This window comes from Phacochoerus africanus, chromosome 3 (assembly GCF_016906955.1).
Source record: "Phacochoerus africanus isolate WHEZ1 chromosome 3, ROS_Pafr_v1, whole genome shotgun sequence".
In the NCBI taxonomy this organism is placed as follows: Eukaryota; Metazoa; Chordata; class Mammalia; order Artiodactyla; family Suidae; genus Phacochoerus; species Phacochoerus africanus.
The window spans coordinates 34,234,336-34,255,559 of record NC_062546.1 but is presented as its reverse complement, the minus strand read 5'-3'; the positions used below and the strand labels follow the sequence as shown (position 1 = coordinate 34,255,559).

At 39.3% G+C, this 21,224-nt stretch overlaps 1 protein-coding gene across 6 annotated transcripts in view; it reads left to right on the top strand.

Annotated features, from left to right (window-relative positions):
* Positions 1 to 21,224, top strand: part of KIZ (kizuna centrosomal protein) — a 108,769-nt gene that overhangs the window by 25,811 nt on the left and 61,734 nt on the right. For 4 of the 6 annotated variants that reach the window (XR_007133911.1, XR_007133909.1, XM_047771591.1 and 1 more), the window contains exons 5-6: positions 14,399 to 15,056; positions 15,414 to 15,726. Coding sequence is in view for 3 of the 6 variants with exons in the window: in XM_047771591.1 (XP_047627547.1) it covers positions 14,399 to 15,056; positions 15,414 to 15,726 (971 nt within the window). In the remaining 3 variants the exon portion in view is untranslated. The remainder of the gene's footprint in view (positions 1 to 14,398; positions 15,057 to 15,413; positions 15,727 to 21,224) is intronic. The other 2 variants (XR_007133910.1, XM_047771592.1) reach the window with 1 other exon arrangement.

Below are 21,224 nucleotides of genomic sequence, written 5' to 3'. Positions count from 1 at the left end.
ATTTGATTTTTTTTTTAAATGTGTTGTTTGATTCCATTTGTATGAACTGTCCAGAGTAGGCAAATATTTAGAGACAGAAAGTAGGTCAGTGGTTGCCTAGGGCTGGGAGCTGATGGAGAATGGAGAGTGATTGCCAAAGAGAATGGGGCATGTTTTTAGGGTGATTAAAACATTCTAAAATTGATTGGGTGATGACTGCAAAACTCTATAAATATACTTTTAAAAACCCTGAATTGTGTATTTTAAGAGTATGAATTTTATGGTTGGTGAGTTGGATCTCAATAAAACTAATTTTAACAGTTTAAATCAAGTTAAATTTATTAAATTGGAAAAAGGAAACACAAGAACAGTGTTCATTTTCCTGGCATAATCCTATATACAGGCCCATTTTGGTTAATTTTTTTTCCTGTGTTTAGATTTTTCTTTACCTAGATATAAGCATACTGAGTATATAATGTTGGGTTTTTCCATTTACCATGTCTGAGCATTTCCCTTGTCATGATGTAGTCTTCATTTGACTCATTTCTATGACTAGATAATTTTGCCCTGTTTTATAATCACATATGTTGCTTCCAACTTTTCTGATTATAAATAAGGCTACAAATGAACTTGTTTATCTGCATACAAACTTTTTTTTTCCTGTTAAGATTATTTCCTTACAGTGTTTCACATAAAATTATAGAACCAAAGGCAACAAGGATTATTTTCTAAGAGGATCTGCCTTGTTTATTCTGCTACCAGTAGTTTAAGAGCTTCTATTTCCCTTAACCTTTTTCCATAATTAGGGTTTTTTTCCTCCATTTATTTTATTTTATTTTTTTGTCTTTTTAGGGCCGCACCCATGGTATATGGAAGTTGCTAGGCTAGGGTTCGAATCTGACCTTCAGCTGCCAGCCTACACCACAGCTACATCAATGCCAGATCCAAGCCGCATCTGTGACCTCCATCGCCGCTCACAGCATCTCCAGATCCTTAACCCACTGAGCGAGGTCAGGGATCGAAATTGCGTCCTCATGGATACTAGTCAGGTTTGTTACTGCTGAGCCACAACAACGATTGTCATTTTATTTATTTTAAAAATATATTTGAGAAATATTATGTAAATTTAAGGTAAACATGTTAATTTGATACATTATATTGTAATATGATTGCATTTTAGTGGTAATAAACACTACATAATTATCTTTTTTTTTTTTGGTGGTTGGAATTGTTGGGTTCTAGTCTCTTAGCAAGTTTGATGATTATAATACAGTGCCGTACAGTCTGAACTCATTATACTCATTAGCTCTCTAGGACTTATATACTACTCCTTAAAAGTTTGTACCCTTAAAGCCATCTGTTCTGTCCCCCAACCCCCTATTTTTGTGTCGTGGCACAGTGGAAATGAATCCGACTAGGAACCATGAGGTTGCCAGTTCAATTCCTGGCCTTGCTCAGTAGGTTAAGGATCTGGCATTGCTGTGGCTGTGGTGTAGGCCAGCAGCTGTAGCTCCAATTTGACCCCTAGCCTGGGAACCTTCATATGCCATGGCTAAAGCCCTAAAAAACAAAAAATTAAAGTAAGGTAAAATGAAGTTTAAGTAAACTTTTTATTCTAGAATAATTTTAGATTTGCAAAAAAGTTGCCGATGTGTTACAAAGAGTTCCTTTGGATCCCTCACCCACAGTTGTCAACATCTTACGTTATAGTGACACTTCCGTTAAATCTAAGACATCAACACGTATATATTAGTATTAGCTAAACTTGAGACCTTATTCAGATTTCACCAGTTTTTCTATTAATGTCCTTTTTATGTCCCAGGACCCTATCCAAGATTGAGTTTTACAATTTTAATTTTAAAAACTGAATATAATGGGTATAAAAGTGATATTGCATTGTAAGAAGCCAAATTTTTAAATGATTACTTTTCATTGTTTTGTTTGATAGTGGGAAGATTGAGAGTTAATCTCCCTCTTAGTAAACTTACTTGGTCAGAAATATCACTTAAAAACTAGGAACACACTTCTTCCTGCCAAAAATGCATAGCCTGAATGTCATCATGAGGAAACATTAAACTTTAAGAGACAGTCTACAGAGTAGTCAGTGTTCTTAACAGATGTCAAGGTCAAGAATAACAAAGGAAGACTGAGGATCTGTTCAGATTAGAGGAGACTCGAGAGACATGATTCTAGGCTCTGTCCTAAACTGGGAGAGGTAGCATATAAGGGACATGACTGTGCCAGTTGAGTGGATGATAAATTGTATTATCAGTGTTAAATTTCCTGATTTTTGGTCATTGAACTGTGTTCCTGGAAGAGAATGTCCCTGTGCTTAGCAAGTGCACACTGAAGTTTTTGTGGGGAGGGGGCAGGGTGTCGTCAAGTTACCCTCAAGGGCTTCAGGAAAAAAATGGTGTGCACATATATATACACATATATATATATATATAGACATTCACATATGCACATATGTGAAGGGGAAAGAATGATAAATGAGGCAAACTATGAACAATTGTAAATCTAGGCGAATTTCTTGTATGTTTCTTAGAGCTTTTCTGGAAGTTTTAAATTATATCAGAATAAAAAATTACTTCTTGTCACTTTGCTCTATAGCAGAACTTGGCACAACATTGTAAATCAGCTATACTTTAATAAAAAATTTAATTAAAAGAGTTACTTCTCGTCTCAAAAAAAAAAAAAAAAAAAACCCTAGAGGAGTTCCCCTTTTGGCTCAGTGGTAACAAACCTGACTAGTAACTATGAGGTCTTGGGTTTGGTCCCTGGCCTCACTCAGTGGGTTAAGGATCTGGTATGGCCCTGAAAAGAGAAAAACCAAGCAAACAAGCAAACAAAAAAACCCCTAGAAATATAACAGGGAAAACTTTGTTGTTGTTGTTGTTATTGTTGTCTTTTTGCCATTTCTAGGGCTACTCCCATGGCACATGGAGGTTCCTAGTCTAGGGGTCTAATTGGAGCTGTAGCCGCCAACCTACGCCAGAGCCACAGCAACGCGGGATCCGAGATGCCTCTGCAACCTACACCACAACTGACAGCAACGCCGGATCCTTAACCCACTGAGCAAGGACAGGGATCGAACCTGCAACCTCATGGTTCCTAGTTGGATTCACTAACCACTGAGCAACGACAGGAACCCCAGGAAAAACTTTTTAATGGGTCTCAGCAAATCCCCAAATGCACGTTGCTTCTTTTGGTCCTGATGGGAGATGATGCACTACTAGTCCATAGGCTGATTTTTATGCATAATTAAGGGCCACCTTTTCATAATTCCTTATTTATTATAGCCACCAATATGTAATGTTGTAATTAATTAGTATGTTGTTAGAGTTGGGAGTTCCCATCGTGGCTCAGTGGTAATGAACCCTACTAATATCCGTGAGGATGGGCGTTCAATACCTGGCCTCACTCAGTGGTTTAAGGATCTGCTGAGTGAGGTCGAGGTCACAGATGTGGCTCAGATCTGACATTGCTGTGGCTGTGGTGTAGGCCAGCAGCTACAACTTCTATTTGACCCCTAGCCTGGGAACTTCCATATGTCACAGGTGTGGCCCTAAAAAGATTTAAAAAAAATTTTTTTAAATTAGTATTTTGCTAGAGTTTATGAGGACCAGAGTTGCATATTCTAAAAAGTTTGGAATGTTTGGTAGAATTGGCACTTAATGACTATTTGCTGTCACAGAGAACTGTGGCCTCTGTTTTCAGGAAGTACCCTTTGTTAACAGTGCCATCTTGAATTGGTCACTGTTTCACTCTCTGTGGTTCTGGAAGCATTTACTCTAAGTTTAACCATGGGTACATGCTATTTTTGTTGATCGTGCAGGTTGCTATTTAGATTTTGTTGTTTCTCCCCAGATCTTGGCGTCTGGGGTTCTATGTCCAGTGAATGAGCCAGAGTCTTTTGCTTCTCTCAGTGGGTAGAGGAGTTGGAGAATACCTGGGTGAAAGGAGTGTCTCAGAGTTCCTGTTGTGGCTCAGTGGTTAACGAATCTGACTAGGAACCATGAGGTTGCCAGTTCAACCCCTGGCACTTTCTTTGCATGTGCCCCTGCCAGGTGGCTTTCTCATCTCTAAGACCTGCGGCCTCTTTGGCTTTATACCTTGGCCTTTAGGAGACCAACACCCGGGTAGGTACTTAAGACTGTGGTGGTATTCCCTGTGCTGGGTTAGTAATTGTTCTGGTCTTGGTTCATTAATATCACCTAAGTGACTCTTGGAAAAGAAAAATCAAGCCTCAAACTCTTATGTCTCATCACCGATTGGCCTCAGTTTTCACCAAATGACCCCTGTTGTGAATACACTCTGAGTCCTCAGCCTTTGGCCAGCTAAAAGCACTCCACAAGCTTTTCTCTTGGAATGAACTACTTAAATAACTTTTTTTTTTTTTCCTGAGGAAAAATAAAAAAGTAGTTATTAGTTTAGGGTAGTGGTAATAAATGATTTTTGCTTATTTTAAAATTTGTCTTTGTTGTCAATAATGGAAGTATTGTTACAAATACCATTCATACTGATGAATCAAAGTGCTAATATAATTTTTCTGTTTAAACCATGTGGTATAATGGAAAGTTTGTTTGTTTGTTTGTTTTTGGCCACCTTGCAGCATCTGGAGTTTCCTGGCCAGGGATGAGATCCAAGTCACAGTTACAACCCAAGCCGAAGCTGCAGCTACACCAGATCCTTAACCTGCTGCGCCAGGCCAGGGATTGAACCTGCATCTCAATGCTCTGAAGATGCTGTTGATCCCATTGTGCCACAGCAGGAACTCCAGAAAGTTCTTAATAATGACATAATGGCTTCTCTGGACTGCGAAATAGCAATATCCTATAAGGCGGTCCTGACCAAGTGATTTCAGTTCCAGGAGACTGTGCTGCTCACACATTGCAGAGAGACATACACTCAGGGATAATTATTGCAGCTGTTTGGAGGGGCAGATGATGGGAAGCAAACCAAGGAAGTCCATCAAAACAAGCCTGGTGAAATAATTTATGGAATATCTGTAGACTCGGATAATACTCAGCTCTTAAAATTATGATGTAGTCAACATATAAGAAGCTTGGAAATTATCTCTCCATCCTAACAAGTAAAAAGCTGATCAGACGGAAAAATAAGCAACTCTTCTTAGATCTGACAGAGAAGTGAGGTCACACAGCAGTCTGCTGCCCCTGAAAGTGAAGAGAGCAGCAAGTGACCCCAGAGAACCATGGCTTCCAGGAGCAGAGCTGACGCCTCTGTGGGAAACAGAGCCAGGATGGGGAAGCTGGAGCTATTCCTGAGAGATGAGAACTCCAGGGGCCCCCAGCTCTACCTGGTCCACACAGTGACTATCAGGGAGGGGAAGGGGAAGGAAGCATTCTCAGTGTGCCAGGATTCTGGTTATTGACGGCATCTGCCCTCAGGAGAAACTGTTTAGGGAGTCTGACTGACCTGAGGGAAGGAAATACCCACCTCCAGAAGGCACGGGCCTCCTATGTGGAGGCCAGGACGTATAACCAATTCCAGCCCCTTCTCGCCTTGAACCTAAAACTGCTGTAAAAAATGATGTCTTTTAAAAAGGCGGTTGAGTATAAATGCATGGATTTATTTCCAAAGATTTGGAGCTTTGCTCTTCTTTGGAGAATTGCTTTGGCTATTCTGGGTCCCATGTATTTTCATGCAAATTTTAGTATTAGTTGGCCGATTTCTGCAGAAATGCCAGCTGGGATTTTGGTAGAGTTTGTATTGGTTATGTAAGTCAATTTGCAAGTATTGCCATCTCAACAATATTAAGTCTTTTTTTTTTTTTGCTTTTTAGGGCCGCACCCATGGCAAGTTCCCCGGCAAGGGGTCGAGTCAGAGTTACAGCTTCCAGCCTACGCCACAGCCACAGCAACGCAGGATACTTAACCCACTGAGTGAGGCCAGGGATAGAACCCTCATCCTTGTGGATCCTGATCAGATTCATTAACTACTGAGCCACGAAGGGAACTCCCAACAATATTGTCTTATGTTCCTTGAGCACAGAATGCTGAACTTGTTAGCTGTGATTGTTTTTGTGGAATCCTTTTTGTAAGATCGTGTCATCTGCAGATAGCTTTATTTCTTCCTTTGCAGTATAGATGCCTTTCAGTTCTTATTCTTGCCTTATTGCCTGAGCTAGAATCTGTAGTACAGTGTTAAATAGAAGTGTTAAGAGCAGACGTTCTTTCATTAATTCTGATCTGAAGGAAAGAAAGTTTTCAGTCTTTCACCATTGACTATGCTATTAGCATGGGTTTTTCATAGATGCACTTTATCAGGTTAGGGAATTCTATTCCTAGTTCACTGAGTGTTTTTTTAATCATGAGCTCATGTTGTGTTTATCTTATGGTTTTTCTGTGTTAATAGAGATAATAATTTGGGTTTTTATTTGTCCTTTATTAATATGGTAAATATCGACTTTCATATGTTCAACTAACTTTGCATTCCTGGGAAAAGTTCTTCTTGGTCATGGGATATAATCCTATGTATATTATGCTGAATTTGGCCTGCAGATGTTTTGTTGAGAATTTTTTCATCTATATTCATCAGAAATATTGGTCTTTAGTTTTCTTGTGATGTCTTTGGTATCAGGGCTGGCGTCATAGAATGAAGTTGGGAAATATTTTTTCCTTGCCTGTTTTTGGAGGAGCTTAGAAAGAATTGGTGTTAATTCTTCTTTAAACATCTGGTAGAACTCACTGGCGAAATCTTCTAGTCCAGGGATTTTTTTCGTGGGAAGTTTTTGATTACTAATTCAGTTGTTCAACTTGTTATGGGCTTATTCAGAGTTTGTTTCTTCTTGGGTGAGTTTGGTAGTTGTGTCTTTCTAAGAATTTGTCCAGTTTGTGTAGGTGGTCTAATTTGTTGGCAAGCAGTTATTCATAATATTCCCTTATAATCTTTTTTATATCTCTAAAGGTTGTTAACACAGTAATTTAAGTCTTCTGTTTTTCTTGGTCAGTCTAGCTATAGGTCTGTCAATCTGTGGATCTTTTCAATGAATAAGCTTTTGGTTTTTTTTCTCCAGTTTTTCTACTCTCATTCATTTATTTCTGCTCTACCTTTTTTTTTTTTTTGCTTTTTAGGGCCACACCCACGGCATATAGAAATTCCCAGGGGTCTAATCAGAGCTGCAGCTGCCAGCCTATGCCACAGCCACAGCAACGCCAGATCTGAGCCACATCTGCGACCTACACCATAGTCCATAGCACCCCTGGATCCTCAACCCATTGAGCAAGGCCAGAGATCGAACCCATGTCTTCATGGATATTAGTTGGGTTTGTTACTGCTGAGTCACAATGGAACTCTTCTTTCTTTCTTTCTTAATAAACTTTTACAGCTGTGAATTTCCTTCTAAAAACTCTTTCTCTTAGGCTTTAGTATGTTGTTTTCCTTTTCATTCATGTCAAATGTGTTCTAATTTCCCTTGTGATTTCTTCTTCGACTCATTAATTATTTAAGAGTTTTCTTATTTAATTTATATATATTTGTGAATTTGCCAGATTTCCTTCTTTTATTGATTTCTAATTTCATTCCATTGTTATCAGAGAACAAATTTTTAATCCATTTAAATTTATTGAAACTTAATTTATAGCCTGACATATGGGTCTGTCTTGCAGAAGTTCCATGTACCGTTGGAAAGAATCTGTATCTGTGTATTCTACTGTTGGCAGGTGGAGTCTTCTTTATATGCCTTTTAGGTCTAGTTGGTTTTCAAGTCCTCTATTTCCTTAATGATCTTCTATCTAGTTGTTTTGTCTGTTATTGGATGTAGAATATTGAAGTCTCCAACTATTGTTGAATTGTCTATTTCTCCCTTTAGGTCTCTGTTTTTAATTCAGATAGGACTTTATTGTTAGATATACGAGTACATTTATATTGTTATATCTTTTTTACAAATTAACCCTTTTATCATTGTAAAATGACCTGTGTCTAGTAACAGTTTTGAGTCTCAAAGTCTGGTGTCTGATTTTAGCATAGACACTCCAGCTTTCTTCTGGTTACTGTTTGCATAGTATATTTTTTTCCGTGGGGCTCTGTTGATAGATCTTTTCCCTTCCCTGTGCTTTCAGTCTATTTGTGTCTTTGAATCTAAAATGAGTCTCACTAGGCACCATGTAGTTGGATCTTATTATTTTTTTTAATCCATTCTGCCAGTCTCTGGCTTTAATTGTAGTATTTAATCCATTTAAAATTAATGTAATTACTAAAAAGGTAGGATTTGCATCTGCCATTTTGCTCTTTATTTTCTATATATCTTTTTGTTCCTTTAATCCTCTGTACTGCCTATTTTGCATTAAATATATATTTTCTAGTGTACCATTTTAATTTCCTGTCATTGCTTTTTCTGTGGGTGCTCTGGTGTTATAATTAACATCTTAACTTATAACATCTAGTTTGGATTAATAGCAACTTAATTTCAATAGCATGTAAAAACTTCGCTCCTATGTAGCTCCATTCATTTTCTGCTCCTTTGTGATATTATTGTAATACAAGCTGTGTCTTTATATCTCACATACTGCTCATCAACATAGATTTATAATTATTGCTCAGTTGGAGTTCCCATTGTGGCTCAGTGATAACGAACCTGACTAGTATCCACAAGGACGAAGTTGGATCCCTGGCCCCACTTAGTGGGTTAAGGATCTGGCATTGCCGTGAGCTGTGGTATAGGTCAGCGTGGCTCAGATCTGGTGTGGCTGTGGCTGTGGCATAGGCTGGCAGCTGCAGCTCTGATTCAACCCCTAGCCTTGGAATTTCCATATGCTGCTGGTGCAGCCCTAAAAAGACAAAAAAAAAAAAAATTATTGCTTGGTACAGTTGTCTTTTCATTCATAGAAGAAAAAAAGAGTTACGCAAAAAATACATTTATGCTTTTGTGTTTACCAATAGGGTTAAATACATATTTAATAATGTAGTTACCCTTATGAGTGCTTTTTATTTTTTTAGAACTTTATTAATTTATTTTTCATACTTAGATCTATAGTCCATTTGGATTGATTTTTGTGTAACATGTGTGGGGGTTAAACTACATATAGAGTAGCATAACAAGCCAAAAGTACAGGAATTTATTTAGCTTCTTAACTTTGAAAGCCTAGGCTTAGAAACTACAGATCTTGATTTAAATCATCCTCAGCCTCAGAAAGGTAGAGGGAACATCATTAGTGACAATTGTCCCAAGCAGAACATTTTTAAAAAGGATTGAGTAAAAAGGTGCTTCCTCATAAGTTTAGAATATTTCAAACCTGTTTGTTCAAATCTTAGTTTGGAGTTTAATTGCTAAGAATTTGCTCTTTCCTCATCAAGAAGAGAAGAATAATGTATAATGAAGATTTATCATCCTGTGGGCTGAGACCTTTTTCTTCCTTTAATTGCAGTATAAAAAGTCCAGGTGAACCAATATTTCATTGTTATCTGTTGCGGAAGAGGAATATAATCATGGAAGTTTTGTTTTGTTTTCTTTTCTTTTTAGGACTATACATGTGGCATATGCAAGTTCCTGTTCTAGGGGTTGAATCAGAGCTGCAGCTGCAAGCCTACGCCACAGCTCACAGTAACGCTGTATCCTTAACCCACTGAGCAAGGCCAGGGATCGAACCCAAATCCTCATGAATACTAGTTGGGTTCATTACTGCTGAGCCACAACAGGAATTACCATGCAAGTTTAATGTAGGAGAAAGGAGAAATCAAACAACTTGGCTAGATGGTACCCTCTAGCTGTCAACATCAATGCCATCTCTTAACAGATGAGAAACCAGAGGCCCAAAGCTTGTCAGGGCTTGTCAGTGGTCCTGGAGGGAACTAATGAGAGCACTCCATTAGGAATGGAGTCCAGGCCTGCAATTATCCTTCAGCACATTCATTTTCTTTGGTACATTCATCTAGAGTTTATTCCCAGATTAAAAAATAGCAAATTGCTGGCAGTAGGCAGCAAAGTTTCATTCATGGGAAATATCTGAGTGTTAATTACCCATTGCTGCAAAACCAACCTCCATATACTTATGATGTAAAAGAGCAAGAGTCATTTTTTATTGTTACTATTAGCTCTCACTGGGCTCAGCTACACAGTTCTCAGTGTGGAGTCTCTCATGAGGCAGATGGCAGCTAGGGGCCAGAGTCCTCTTAAAGTCTTCCTCACTCACATGTCTAGTGATGGATGCTGCTGTCCACTGAGACCTCAGCAGAACCTGTCTGCCAGTCAGAACACCTAAATTTGCTTTTCCATGGAATTTTCTAGGAAGAAAATTTCCTAGGAAGCCTAGGCTTCCTCACCAGATGGGGTCTGAGTTTGATCTTAGATGCGATCCCTTCCAAGGTAATCTCCCAACCAGGTGTTAGTGCCTCGAAAGTCATTGCAAAGTAATGGTACAGGAGGTGTCCCAATGGTGTCTACAACGATCTAGCCCACTGCTGTCCTTTCATGGTTCACCATGAAACTGTATGTCTCAAATGGGATTCTGACCCAGCCAAAAGTCAGACTGGGACTTGAACCATAAGCTGGGACTCAAACCCACTGTCTTTTAGTTAAAATCACACACCCAGTCTCAGGATTTAGTGAAGCACAGCTTCTTTATGTCTCGGCACAGGAGAAATTCAGTGAGAGACAAAGTGATAGATAAGAAGTGTATTTCTTTAGAGAGATGAACATTCCATACACAGAGTGAGGTCCATCTCAAAAGGCTTGAGAGTGGCATGCTTTTTATTTCTTAATGTGGACTTGAGTTACTATGTCGTGTCCTTTCATTTTAGCCTGAAGGACTCCTGTGGTATTCCTTATAGGGAAGGTATGGTAGTGAGAAATTCTGTTTTTTGTACAGTGAGGAACACTTTAATTTCTCCCTTTTTTCCCCCTACACTTAAAATTGGGATTTTATTATAATAGTACACATTTTGGGGGTATTTTTCTTTTTTTGTTTTTGTTTTTTGGGTTTTAAGATTTTTTATTATAATTCATTTTAAATGTTCTGTCACTTTCTTCTGTACAGTATAGTGACCCAGTCATACATATATACACACTCTTCTTCTCACATTACCTTCCATCATGTTCTATTACAAGTGATTGTCTATAGCTCCCTGTGCTATATAGCAGGACCTCATTGCTTATCTCCTTCATTTTTGGAGGAAAGTTTTGGTGATACAGAATTCATGATTAACAGTCATTTTCTTTCAGCACTTTGATTATGTTATCTTACTGCCTGCTGGCTTCCATAGTTAATTTTAGCTGCACCTATGGCATGTGAAAGTTCCCAGGTCAGGGGATCGAGGCTGTGCCACAGCAGTGACAATGCCAGATCCTTAACCCACTGCTCCACCGGGGAACTCCCTCAATGGTTTCTGATAAGTCACCTGTTAATCTTATTGAGGATCTCTTTTATGTGAGGAGTCACTTCTCTATTTTGCTTTTAAGATTTTCTATTTTGGCTTTCAATAGTTTATGATATGTCAAGGTGATGACCTCCTTGAATTTGTTACACTTGGACTTGGTTGAACTTGTTGGATGTGTAAATTAATGATTTTCAACATACTTGGGAAGTTTTCACTATTCTTTCATCAAAATTCTTTCTGTACCTTTCTTTTTCTTCTCCTTCTGTGGCTCATTATGCATATATTGGTATGCATGGTAGTGTACCCAAGTCTGTGAAGTTCTTCTTGCTTTTTCCTTCCTTTTCCTTAATCTGGATAATCTCAATTGACCTACATTTAAATATGTTGTTTATTTTCTTTGCCTATTCATATCTGCTGATGAGTCCTTCTAGTGAACTTTTCATTCTGGTGATTGCGCTTTTCTACTGTAAAATTTCTATTTGGTTCTCTTTTTAAAATAATTTCTATCTCTTTATTGATCATCTCTATTTGGAAACTGTTCTTATACTTTTACTTAGTCTTTAGATGTGATTTCCCTTCGTTTTTGAACATATTTAAAATAGCTAATTTAAAGCCTTTGTCGGGATTTCCCGTCGTGGCGCAGTGGTTAATGAATCCGACTAAGAACCATGAGGTTGCAGGTTGGAAGATCCCTGCCCTTGCTCAGTGGGTTAATGATCCGGCGTTGCCGTGAGCTGTGGTGTAGGTTGCAGACACGGCTCGGATCCTGCGTTGCTGCAGCTCTGGTGTAGGCCATTGGCTACAGCTCCGATTTGACCCCTAGCCTGGGAACGCCCATATGCCGCGGGAGCGGCCCAAGAAATGGCAAAAAGACAAAAAAAAAAAAAGCCTTTGTCTAGTAAGTAGAACATATAGGCTTCCTCAGGGATAGTGTCTGTTGACAACTTTCTTTCCTCATGTGTATGAATCATACCTTCTTATTTCTCTTAATGTCTCATAATATTTTGTTCTCATTTGGACATTTTTAATAGGAAAATGAACATCAGATTTACCCCTCTTTCAGAGTTTATTATTTTTGTTTGTTTAGTACTTTCTGAATTACATAAATTATCTATTCTTTGTCATGTGTGGTCACTGAAGTTTCTGTTCACTTAGCTTAGTGACAAGCTAATAATTACTCAGAACTTTCTTTAAATGCCTACAACCTGTAAGTTTCACAGTCTTTGCCAAGGGGCCTAGGTTGTGTGTTGGGGCACACCTTCAACACCCATCCAGGAGGTTTCAACTCCACTTTAGCTTTCATGTCAGTGCTTGCACAGAGCTACAAGTTAAGCCTAAGGTGAGAGCTTAAGCCCTTCTCAGCACCCTTCTTGAATGTGTCCACAGTCTAGATTTCCAGGAATATGTTGGACCTTTTCAAAGCCCTCTGTGGACAGCTCATTCACCACCCTTCCCTTTTAAGCTATTTTAGTAAGCCTCTTGTTTGCCCAAATATTATCCACTGCCTCAGCCTCCATGTTAAACAATGGCCTCTGATTATTTTTGACAAATAGCCTCAGGCAAAAGGCTGTTTGTGTTGTGTCAGCTTTAGGTGAGATCAAATAAAGATAGTCTTGTGAGGGTGGTCTTCTAGGGAACCACTGGACAGGTCATATAGTGACAGTTGTCTGGGAATGGGGCTTTGAAGGAGTTCCAGTCCTTTTCTGTTTCTGTCAGTATCTGTAAGGCTGCTATTTTACAGGCTGTGATTACAGGCTGCTGATTTTCAAGGTTACCACAGACTCGAGGAGGGGAACCTGGGAATAGGGCAAGTTAAAATAACCATAAATTGTTGTTCTTACCAAGATTCAGTTGCTTTTCTTGAATAAATGCTCCTCAGATTGCTGCAAGCTTTTGGTTAACTTCCACAGTTTTGAAGAGTTATTCTAAAGATATTTTCTAGTGTTATTGTTGCATTTACAGAGTAGAGAATTTTGAGAAGTCCTTGTTCCACCATTTCTCTGACACCGCGTTTCATTTGTTTTTAGCTTCAAAGTTGTTTGTTTTATCTTTGGAAATAAAAGAGACAGTGTGTTTGATAAGAAGCAAGATCTCAGTTCTGTTTTGGCTATGTGAATACCATTTTCTCAACATTTTGGCCTCAGTTTTTCCGTCTGCAGAGAAGGGGTACAAATCATCTCCTCATCAGCTCTGTAGTGCTCTGTGGACTAAATGCTGATATGTATGTGGAGATGCTTTGGTCCTTTGGGAAGAAGAGCACTTAGCTTCTTCAAGGCTTCATTATTGTTTTTCCATTTCTGCTTCCCATTGTATGTCCTTGATCAAGCCACTGAACCAATTGCTTCTGTTTTTCTTCATCCCTTGTCCCCCAACTCTCTTTTTTTAAGAAAAAGGCAATGCTCATTCTCCCCATAAACAAGCCAGTAAATTTAAATTACTTTTCATGTCTTTAAAATTACTTTAAGTTGTTCAGGAAAAACTGCTGTTATTTGCTCTTTAATAGGAAATTATATTATTTTGCATATATGCAGTATATTTTAATGCAACCCTGGTATGTGATTATCAAAGTTTTTTTTAATATTACACACAATTCTAGAAATAGAGGTTTTAACCCCCCAATAGTCGTTTATATGCCCTCTCCTTTTTTATTGAGCTATCTCTCTAGCTTCATCAAATTCAAGCCTCTCTGTGGAAAGTGGTTAGAACTCAAAAGTTTATTTTTTTTTAATTGTGGTAAAATATACATGAATTAAAATTGATTGTTTTAGCCATGTTTAAGTATACAGTTCAGTGGCATTGAGTACATTCACATAGTTGTGCAATGCAAAGTATGTTTTAGAAAAATATAGATTCCATAGTTTCTGGACAATATTTGCTTTGTGAACCAGCGTCATTATTACAATGAAATATTGGGGACTGTATTTTTTCTTGGTCATTTTGTAGGAAGCCATGATTTTTATAAAACAGGGTATGTATTGATTTCATTAGTCATGCTTCCTTGCCTCATTTCATTTCTGAAAACCTAAATAACGTAATTGTTCATACACAATATACTTAACTCACATGTCTTTTGGTGCTGCAGCTTGTAATGCCAGCAAAAATTAACTTGGGGACAGCTGTGTCAAGAGGATTGTATCAGCCAGCAACAATCTTTATGGGCCGCCAAATGTCAGCCGTCTCAAGCATGGGGGATTTCAGTGCAGAGCAGAAATCTCCCCAGCCCACAAAGAACTTTTCAATTCCTGACCCACATTCACACCGACAGACAGCCCAGCGCAGTGATGTGACAGACAGCGATGTAGTACAAACTAATGGTGACAAGCAGTGCTTAAATAAGTCTGACAAAACAGATGGAAAGACATCTCTTCAGATTGGTGAGAAAATGCCCGTCACAGCCAGCGCCTTGTCTGAGGAGGAACAGACTCATTGCTCCAAGATAGGAAGCGGTGCCTGTCTTGGCAAGAGTCATTTATCTGAAGGCAGAAGGTCCCCTGGGCTCTATTCCCCGTTACAGGCGAGATTAAGCCCAAAGAACAGAACCACTGATTTAAAGTGCGACGGTTCCAGCAGATTGGAGGGAACAGAGGCAGAAATTCTGACACGGAAACATATTGAAGTTGAGGAAGAAAGAGCCAGACCGCTAGTCCCCTTGCTATCAGCCTCAGAATCCTGTGCATCTGAAAATAAGTGTTCTCAAGAGAAGCATGACGCTCAGGAAGCTTTCTCAGGTGAGGTGAGAGGTGAGATTGTTTGCTGATTTTTGTTGGTATTTAGTTTTTCTGGGTAGTGGTGGTCTACCTAAGACTGAAAAATACTAATTATATCTCTGTTAAAAAAACAAAGTAGTCACTTTACCAACAGTTTGCCAACAGTTCTTAAGTATGTACTTGGAAATATTTTTGCAAGCAAATTCTCTGCTTTTGAAACCCACTACGATATTTAGAAATATTTTAATGGGTTTTAAAATGCTATAATTAGTTGTGGCTTGTTTCTCTGTGTTTGAAATGGACCAGTAATCATGCTCTGTGAGGTAGATGCCTTGCCTCGCTTCTCCCTGAAGTTAGTGCTCAGCAGTCTGTTCATATCCCCTGTTACAGACCATCCTCTGTACGGGGACCCTGGGTCACAGCAGCCCTTCAGGAAATTGCAGGAAGAGCAAGAGGAGCATTCGGGCAGCAGCAGTGACCTCACAGTTTCTATAAGCGAAGATGATCTGATTTTAGAGACTCCAGAACCACAGTCAAATCCAGCTGATACGATGGAGGGAGAAGATGGAATAGAGGCCTTAAACCTAATCCACTCTGAGCAAGAAAGAGACGCCCTATCCACTAAAAAACAGAATTGTATTGTGCAAACTGTAAGCTCTCTGGATTCAAAAAAGGAGTCCTCCACTAACTTGCCAGCAAGAGAGTAAGCCATTCAGTTTTTTTTTTAATTTTGTTTTGTTTTTTTTTACCGTTCTGTTTTTAATTATAGACATTTTTAGAGCCTGTTCCACTGGGAGTTATTATTGAACATGAATGGATAAATTCCTTAAGTCTCATAAATAGCCTTTTAGATAAGGATGAATTTTTTTCTTTTTTTAATGAAATAGCTTTAAGCATGAATATCACCAAAGTCATGGTGATTGGCATTTTGTAATTATATCTAAACAATCCCTAGTTAATTCATGGGTCACTCCCCCTACCCCTTACCTGTCATCCTTTCAGAGAATCAGTCATTTTAAAGTTGTGGTAACACAGGTGACAAACACTTAAACTTACTAGGAATTCAGCTTTAGAGACTAAGAACTTCATATCTAATTAATTTGCTTAATCCTTATATCTGTTGCCATAGTGTCATTTTTATCATAAATATGAGTTAATAAGTCTAAGTGGGTATCTAAGCCAGATTTCCTTTTCTGAATGTAAAAATGAGGACATTGGAGTCTTTAAGTTTAAATAGAAATGTCAGTGTTACAAATTTTAAGCACTTATATCTAAATCATAAAATCTCATACATGATCTTTTACTGTTGATTGGAGGTACTCAGTGGAATTGTAGAAAACGTGGAAACTGTTGAGAACCACCAATTCTGCAACAAAAGTACACAGATAGAATCAAATCTCTTAGAGGTACAAGGAACCTGGTAAACAACCCAAGGTAGTAACACATAGGCCACTGGGGCAGACCCTCCCTGCAGCCTCCCAACCCCACCCCACACCCAGACTGGTGCTAATCCATGATGCTGTCACTCTTTCTCCAACAGTCCCGGCAACAGTGAAAAGCCAAGTGGGTGTTCTTGTACTTGAGGGTGTAGGTACTCTTTAAAGTACCATTGTACATTTTAATACATTGCCTCTTTCCACTCATTATCTACTTATGGTGAAAATTGACTCCAAACTGATGTTCAAGGAATGTTGATTAAGAGAATCCAAGTGCAGAGTGCTTGCCTGTGAATGGAAGAACCAACATAATTCCTGTCCCTGGGAGATTGGCTTTGTTGCAGAGGTGAGCCAGATGGATTTTTCTAGTAATAGTACTCCTCTTTCATCAGAGGGATTATATACTACATCATTGGAAACTTTATTACTGGAAAGAGAATGTTTCTATTTTAGGTTTGTATCTATAGGCTTCTTTTTAGAGCAGTTCATTGGGCAGGTGAGTACTTTGGTAGGCTAACTGGAGGACTGGTGTACTTACCAAGGATTTAGTCCTTTTCTGAAATGAAAAATGTGTGTGCCTAGAATTAAGAATATTCACTATCTCCTATTCCCTATATGAATGGTTTCCCCCCACAACCCCTGTGCCTGGTAAACTCTACTTTCTGTCTCTCTGAATTTGTCTACTCTAATGCCCATTATACAATATTTGACCTTTTGTATCTGGCTAATTTCAGTTGGCATAACATTTTTAAGGTTCATCCATGTCATAGTGTGTATCAGAACTTCATTTCTTTTTATGGCTGAATCATAGTCCAGTGTATGGATAAACCATACTTTGTTTATCCTCTCATCTCTTGATGGGACACTGAGATTGCTTCCACCTTAAAGGTCAAGTGATGTTGAGAAACTTCATGCATGACCTGCTCCCATGGATACTCCAGATGCTCAGAACCAGCACATGCGCTAACCCTCCATTCCATGCTGTAATTACAGGCTGTAATTAACTCTTCTCCCAAGAACGCTTACTAAAATGAAGCTGAACAAATGAAATATTAAAAAGGAGGACCTTCAATCTTTTATACTCTTAAGGAGTAAATAGTTTGCTACAAATGTTGGTATGTAGCTCAATGACTTAAAAACACTAGACTTTATTACTTGTCATGTGACAGGTTCTTGGCCCAGTGTCAGTTGGAGCCACAGGGATAACTTGGCCACTTGTCCCTCTTTCTGGGAGAATAGTCTGGCCTCAGTCACCTGGTAGAGGTAGCAAGGTTTCCTAGACAGCAAGAGGGTAAGCCCAGTGCACAGATGCTTCTTAAGTGTCTGCTTGTGGCATGTTTGCCATTGTCTCATTGGCTAAGGAAAATGCACAGGCCCAACCCAGAGACACATGAGATGAGCAGCATCGTTGCATTGCAAAGGGTGTGTTCTCGGGGATGAGAAGTTTATGCAACTCACTACAGTATTTTGGGGCAAATTCAAATAAAGCTAAGCCCAGTGTGAGTCCAAAGGATCAGGAAAGGTTTTTATATAGGTGTCAGTGCAGCATCTTGAAGGCTATACAGACTTTGACTAAGGAGGAGGGCAAGGGTGGGTTGGGTCTAAAGGAAGAGTGAAGCTAGGACTGCAGGTACAGAGAACACAAGGGAGGGGCAGGGCCAGGCAGAGAGTGTGACTGAAGGCTTGTCCAGGAGGTGTTGTAGGAGTAGAGGCTTGGAATGTTGCCTGGGACATGATTAAGAAAGGCCTTGAGTATCCAGTTAATTTACTTAGAGTTCATCTGTATGTTCTGCAGAACTGGTGAAGTCCTTTTTGAGAGAAGCGTCGTATGGTGAATAACTTGATTTAGAAGAGTTCATCCGGCATCATTAGTTTGATCAGGATGACTCACCCTGCCCCCTGGTGTACATCTGTATAATCTCCTGCCTGAGTGTGGGAGGGATTGTGAGGGTGATGGAGTCCCTCCCATGGTTAGGCTGTTACATGGCTAAGATGAAGAATTTTGCAGATAAAATGGAAGTCCCAAATCAGTTGATTTTAAGCTAATCAAAAGGACTTATCCAGAGTGGCCCTGACATAAACGGATCAGACTTTAGAAAGACCTGGGCTCAGAGATTCAAGGAGCTGAGATACTCCTGTTTACCTTGAAAAAGTAAACTGCTGTCTTGTGGAGGCCGCGTGGCAGGAAATGGTGTGTGCGTCTGGCAGCTGAGGGCCTCAGTCCTTCAGTCATAAGGAACTGAACTCTGCCAAATACCAGTGGACCCAGAAGCGGACCTGAGTCTTAGATGAGGTTGTATCCCCAGCCAGTACCTTGATGTCAGCCTAGTGACACCCTGAACAGAGAATCCCACTTAACCAGACCCCTGATCCCTGGAAACTGTGTGGTCACCTGTTATGCAGCAGTAGAAAATTAATACAACAGAAGAATTGGAATCAAGTAATATAACTTTGCAAGGACTGTATGGGTAGAAATCACTGCAGGTAGTGACACCAGACAGGCCAAATCAGATATGTGGTTGGGGGCTAGTGTGGGAACACATGATGATAGGGAGCAGAGGGGTGGCATGGAGTGAGCAGCCCAGCAGCCAAGGTAACCTGTGCTTTCCCTTCCCTGTACCCTCACCATCTGAGCAGGTGCATTTCACACAGGGCCAGGTGTAGGTGAGCAGGGATGGAGTGGGGTAGACTGGTGGGGACCCAGAAAAGTGGGTGTGCACATTCAGAGTAACCAACAAGCAGTTTCTCATGCAGACATTATTTCTCTGGTTCTTCCTCTAGTGAGTGAAGCAGTGAATTGAGAATTTTTTTGTTTTGCTCTTTGTATACAAATGTATAATGTCGTATGTTCATCCACCTTTGCAGTATTATACATAGATGCAGTATCATTGTGCCTTATTAATTTCAATAAGTTGTATTTTCATTTTAATTCAATTCAAGATATTTAAAAATTTAAGACTCCTTTGACCCATGTGTTATCTAGAAATATGTTGTTTAATCTCCAGTCATTTTTAGATTTCCTGTTATCTTTCTGTTATCAATCTCATTGTGATCTGAGAGCATATTTTCTATGACTTTCATTCTTTTAACTTTGTTGAGGTGTGTTTTATGGCTCAGAATGTGGTTTGTCTTGGCAAATGTTCCATGGGAGCTTAAGAAGAATGTTTATTTTGCTATTGTTGCATGAAGTATCCTATAAATGTCAGTTAGATCCAGGTAGTTAATGGTGCTCTCCACTTCACCCAGATCCTTGCTGACTGTTTACCTACTGGATATATCAGTTATGATAGAGGTGTGTTGAAGTAATAGTGAATTTATCTATTTGTCCTTGCAGGCCTGTCAGTTTTTGCCTGTGTATTTTGATGCTCTGTCATTGCATACATACACATGAAGGATAGTTATGGTATTCCTAGATATGCTCTTTGGGGTGTTTATCCCACTTCATGTTCTCAGAGCTTCCTGGATCTGTGGTTTGGTGTCTGTCATTAACTTTGGAAAATTCTCAGCCATTGTTACTTCAGATATTCCTTCTGCTTCTTTCTCTCTTTCCTCTTCTAGTACTCCCATTACTTTTTTTTTTCTTTCCCCACTGTACAGCAAGGGGATCAAGTTATATACATTACATTTTTTTTTATCCACCCTTTGTTCTGTTGCAACATGAGTATCTAGGCATAGTTCTCAATGCTGCTCAGCAGGATCTCCTTGTAAATCTATTCCAAGTTGTATCCGATAACCCCAAGCTCCCAATCCCTCCCACTCCCTCCCTCTCCTATCAGGCAGCCACAAGTCTATTTTCCAAGTCCATGATTTTCTTTTCTGTGGAGATGTTCATTTGTGCTGGATATTAGACTCCAGTTATAAGTGATATCATATGGTATTTGTCTTTGTCTTTCTGGCTCATTTCACTCAGTATGAGATTCTCTAGTTCCATCCATGTTGCTGCAAATGGCATTATGTCATTCTTTTTTGTGGCTTAGTAGTATTCCACTGTGTATATATACCACATCTTCCGAATCCAATCATCTGTTGATGGACATTTGGCTTGTTTCCATGTCCTGGCTATTGTGAATAGTGCTGCAATGAACATGCGGGTGCACGTGTCTCTTTTAAGTAGAGTTTTGTCCGGATAGATGCCCAAGAGTGGGATTGCGGGGTCATATGGAAGTTCTATGTATAGATTTCTAAGGTATCTCCAAACTGTTCTCCATAGTGGCTGTACCAGTTTCCATTCCCACCAACAGTGCAGGAGGGTTCCCTTTTCTCCACAGCCCCTCCAGCACTTGTTATTTGTGGATTTATTAATGATGGCCATTCTGACTGGTGTGAGGTGGTATCTCCTGGTTGTTTTGATTTGCATTTCTCTTATGATCAGCAGTGTTGAGCATTTTCTCATGTGTTTGCTGGTCACCTGTATATCTTCCTTGGAGAACCGTCTATTCAGGTCTTTTGCCCATTTTTCCATTGATTGATTGGCTTTTTTGCTGTTGGGTTGTATAAGTTGCTTATATATTCTAGAGATTAAGCCCTCGTCGGTTGCATCATTTGAAACTATTTTCTCCCATTCTGTAAGTTGTCTTTTTGTTTTCTTTTGGGTTTCCTTTGCTGTGCAAAAGCTTTTCAGTTTGATTAGGTCCCATGGGTTTATTTTATTTATTTATTTATTTATTTTGTCTTTTGTCTTTTTTGTTGTTGTTGTTGTTGTTGTTGTTGCTATTTCTTGGGCCGCTCCCGCGGCATATGGAGGTTCCCAGGCTAGGGGTTGAAT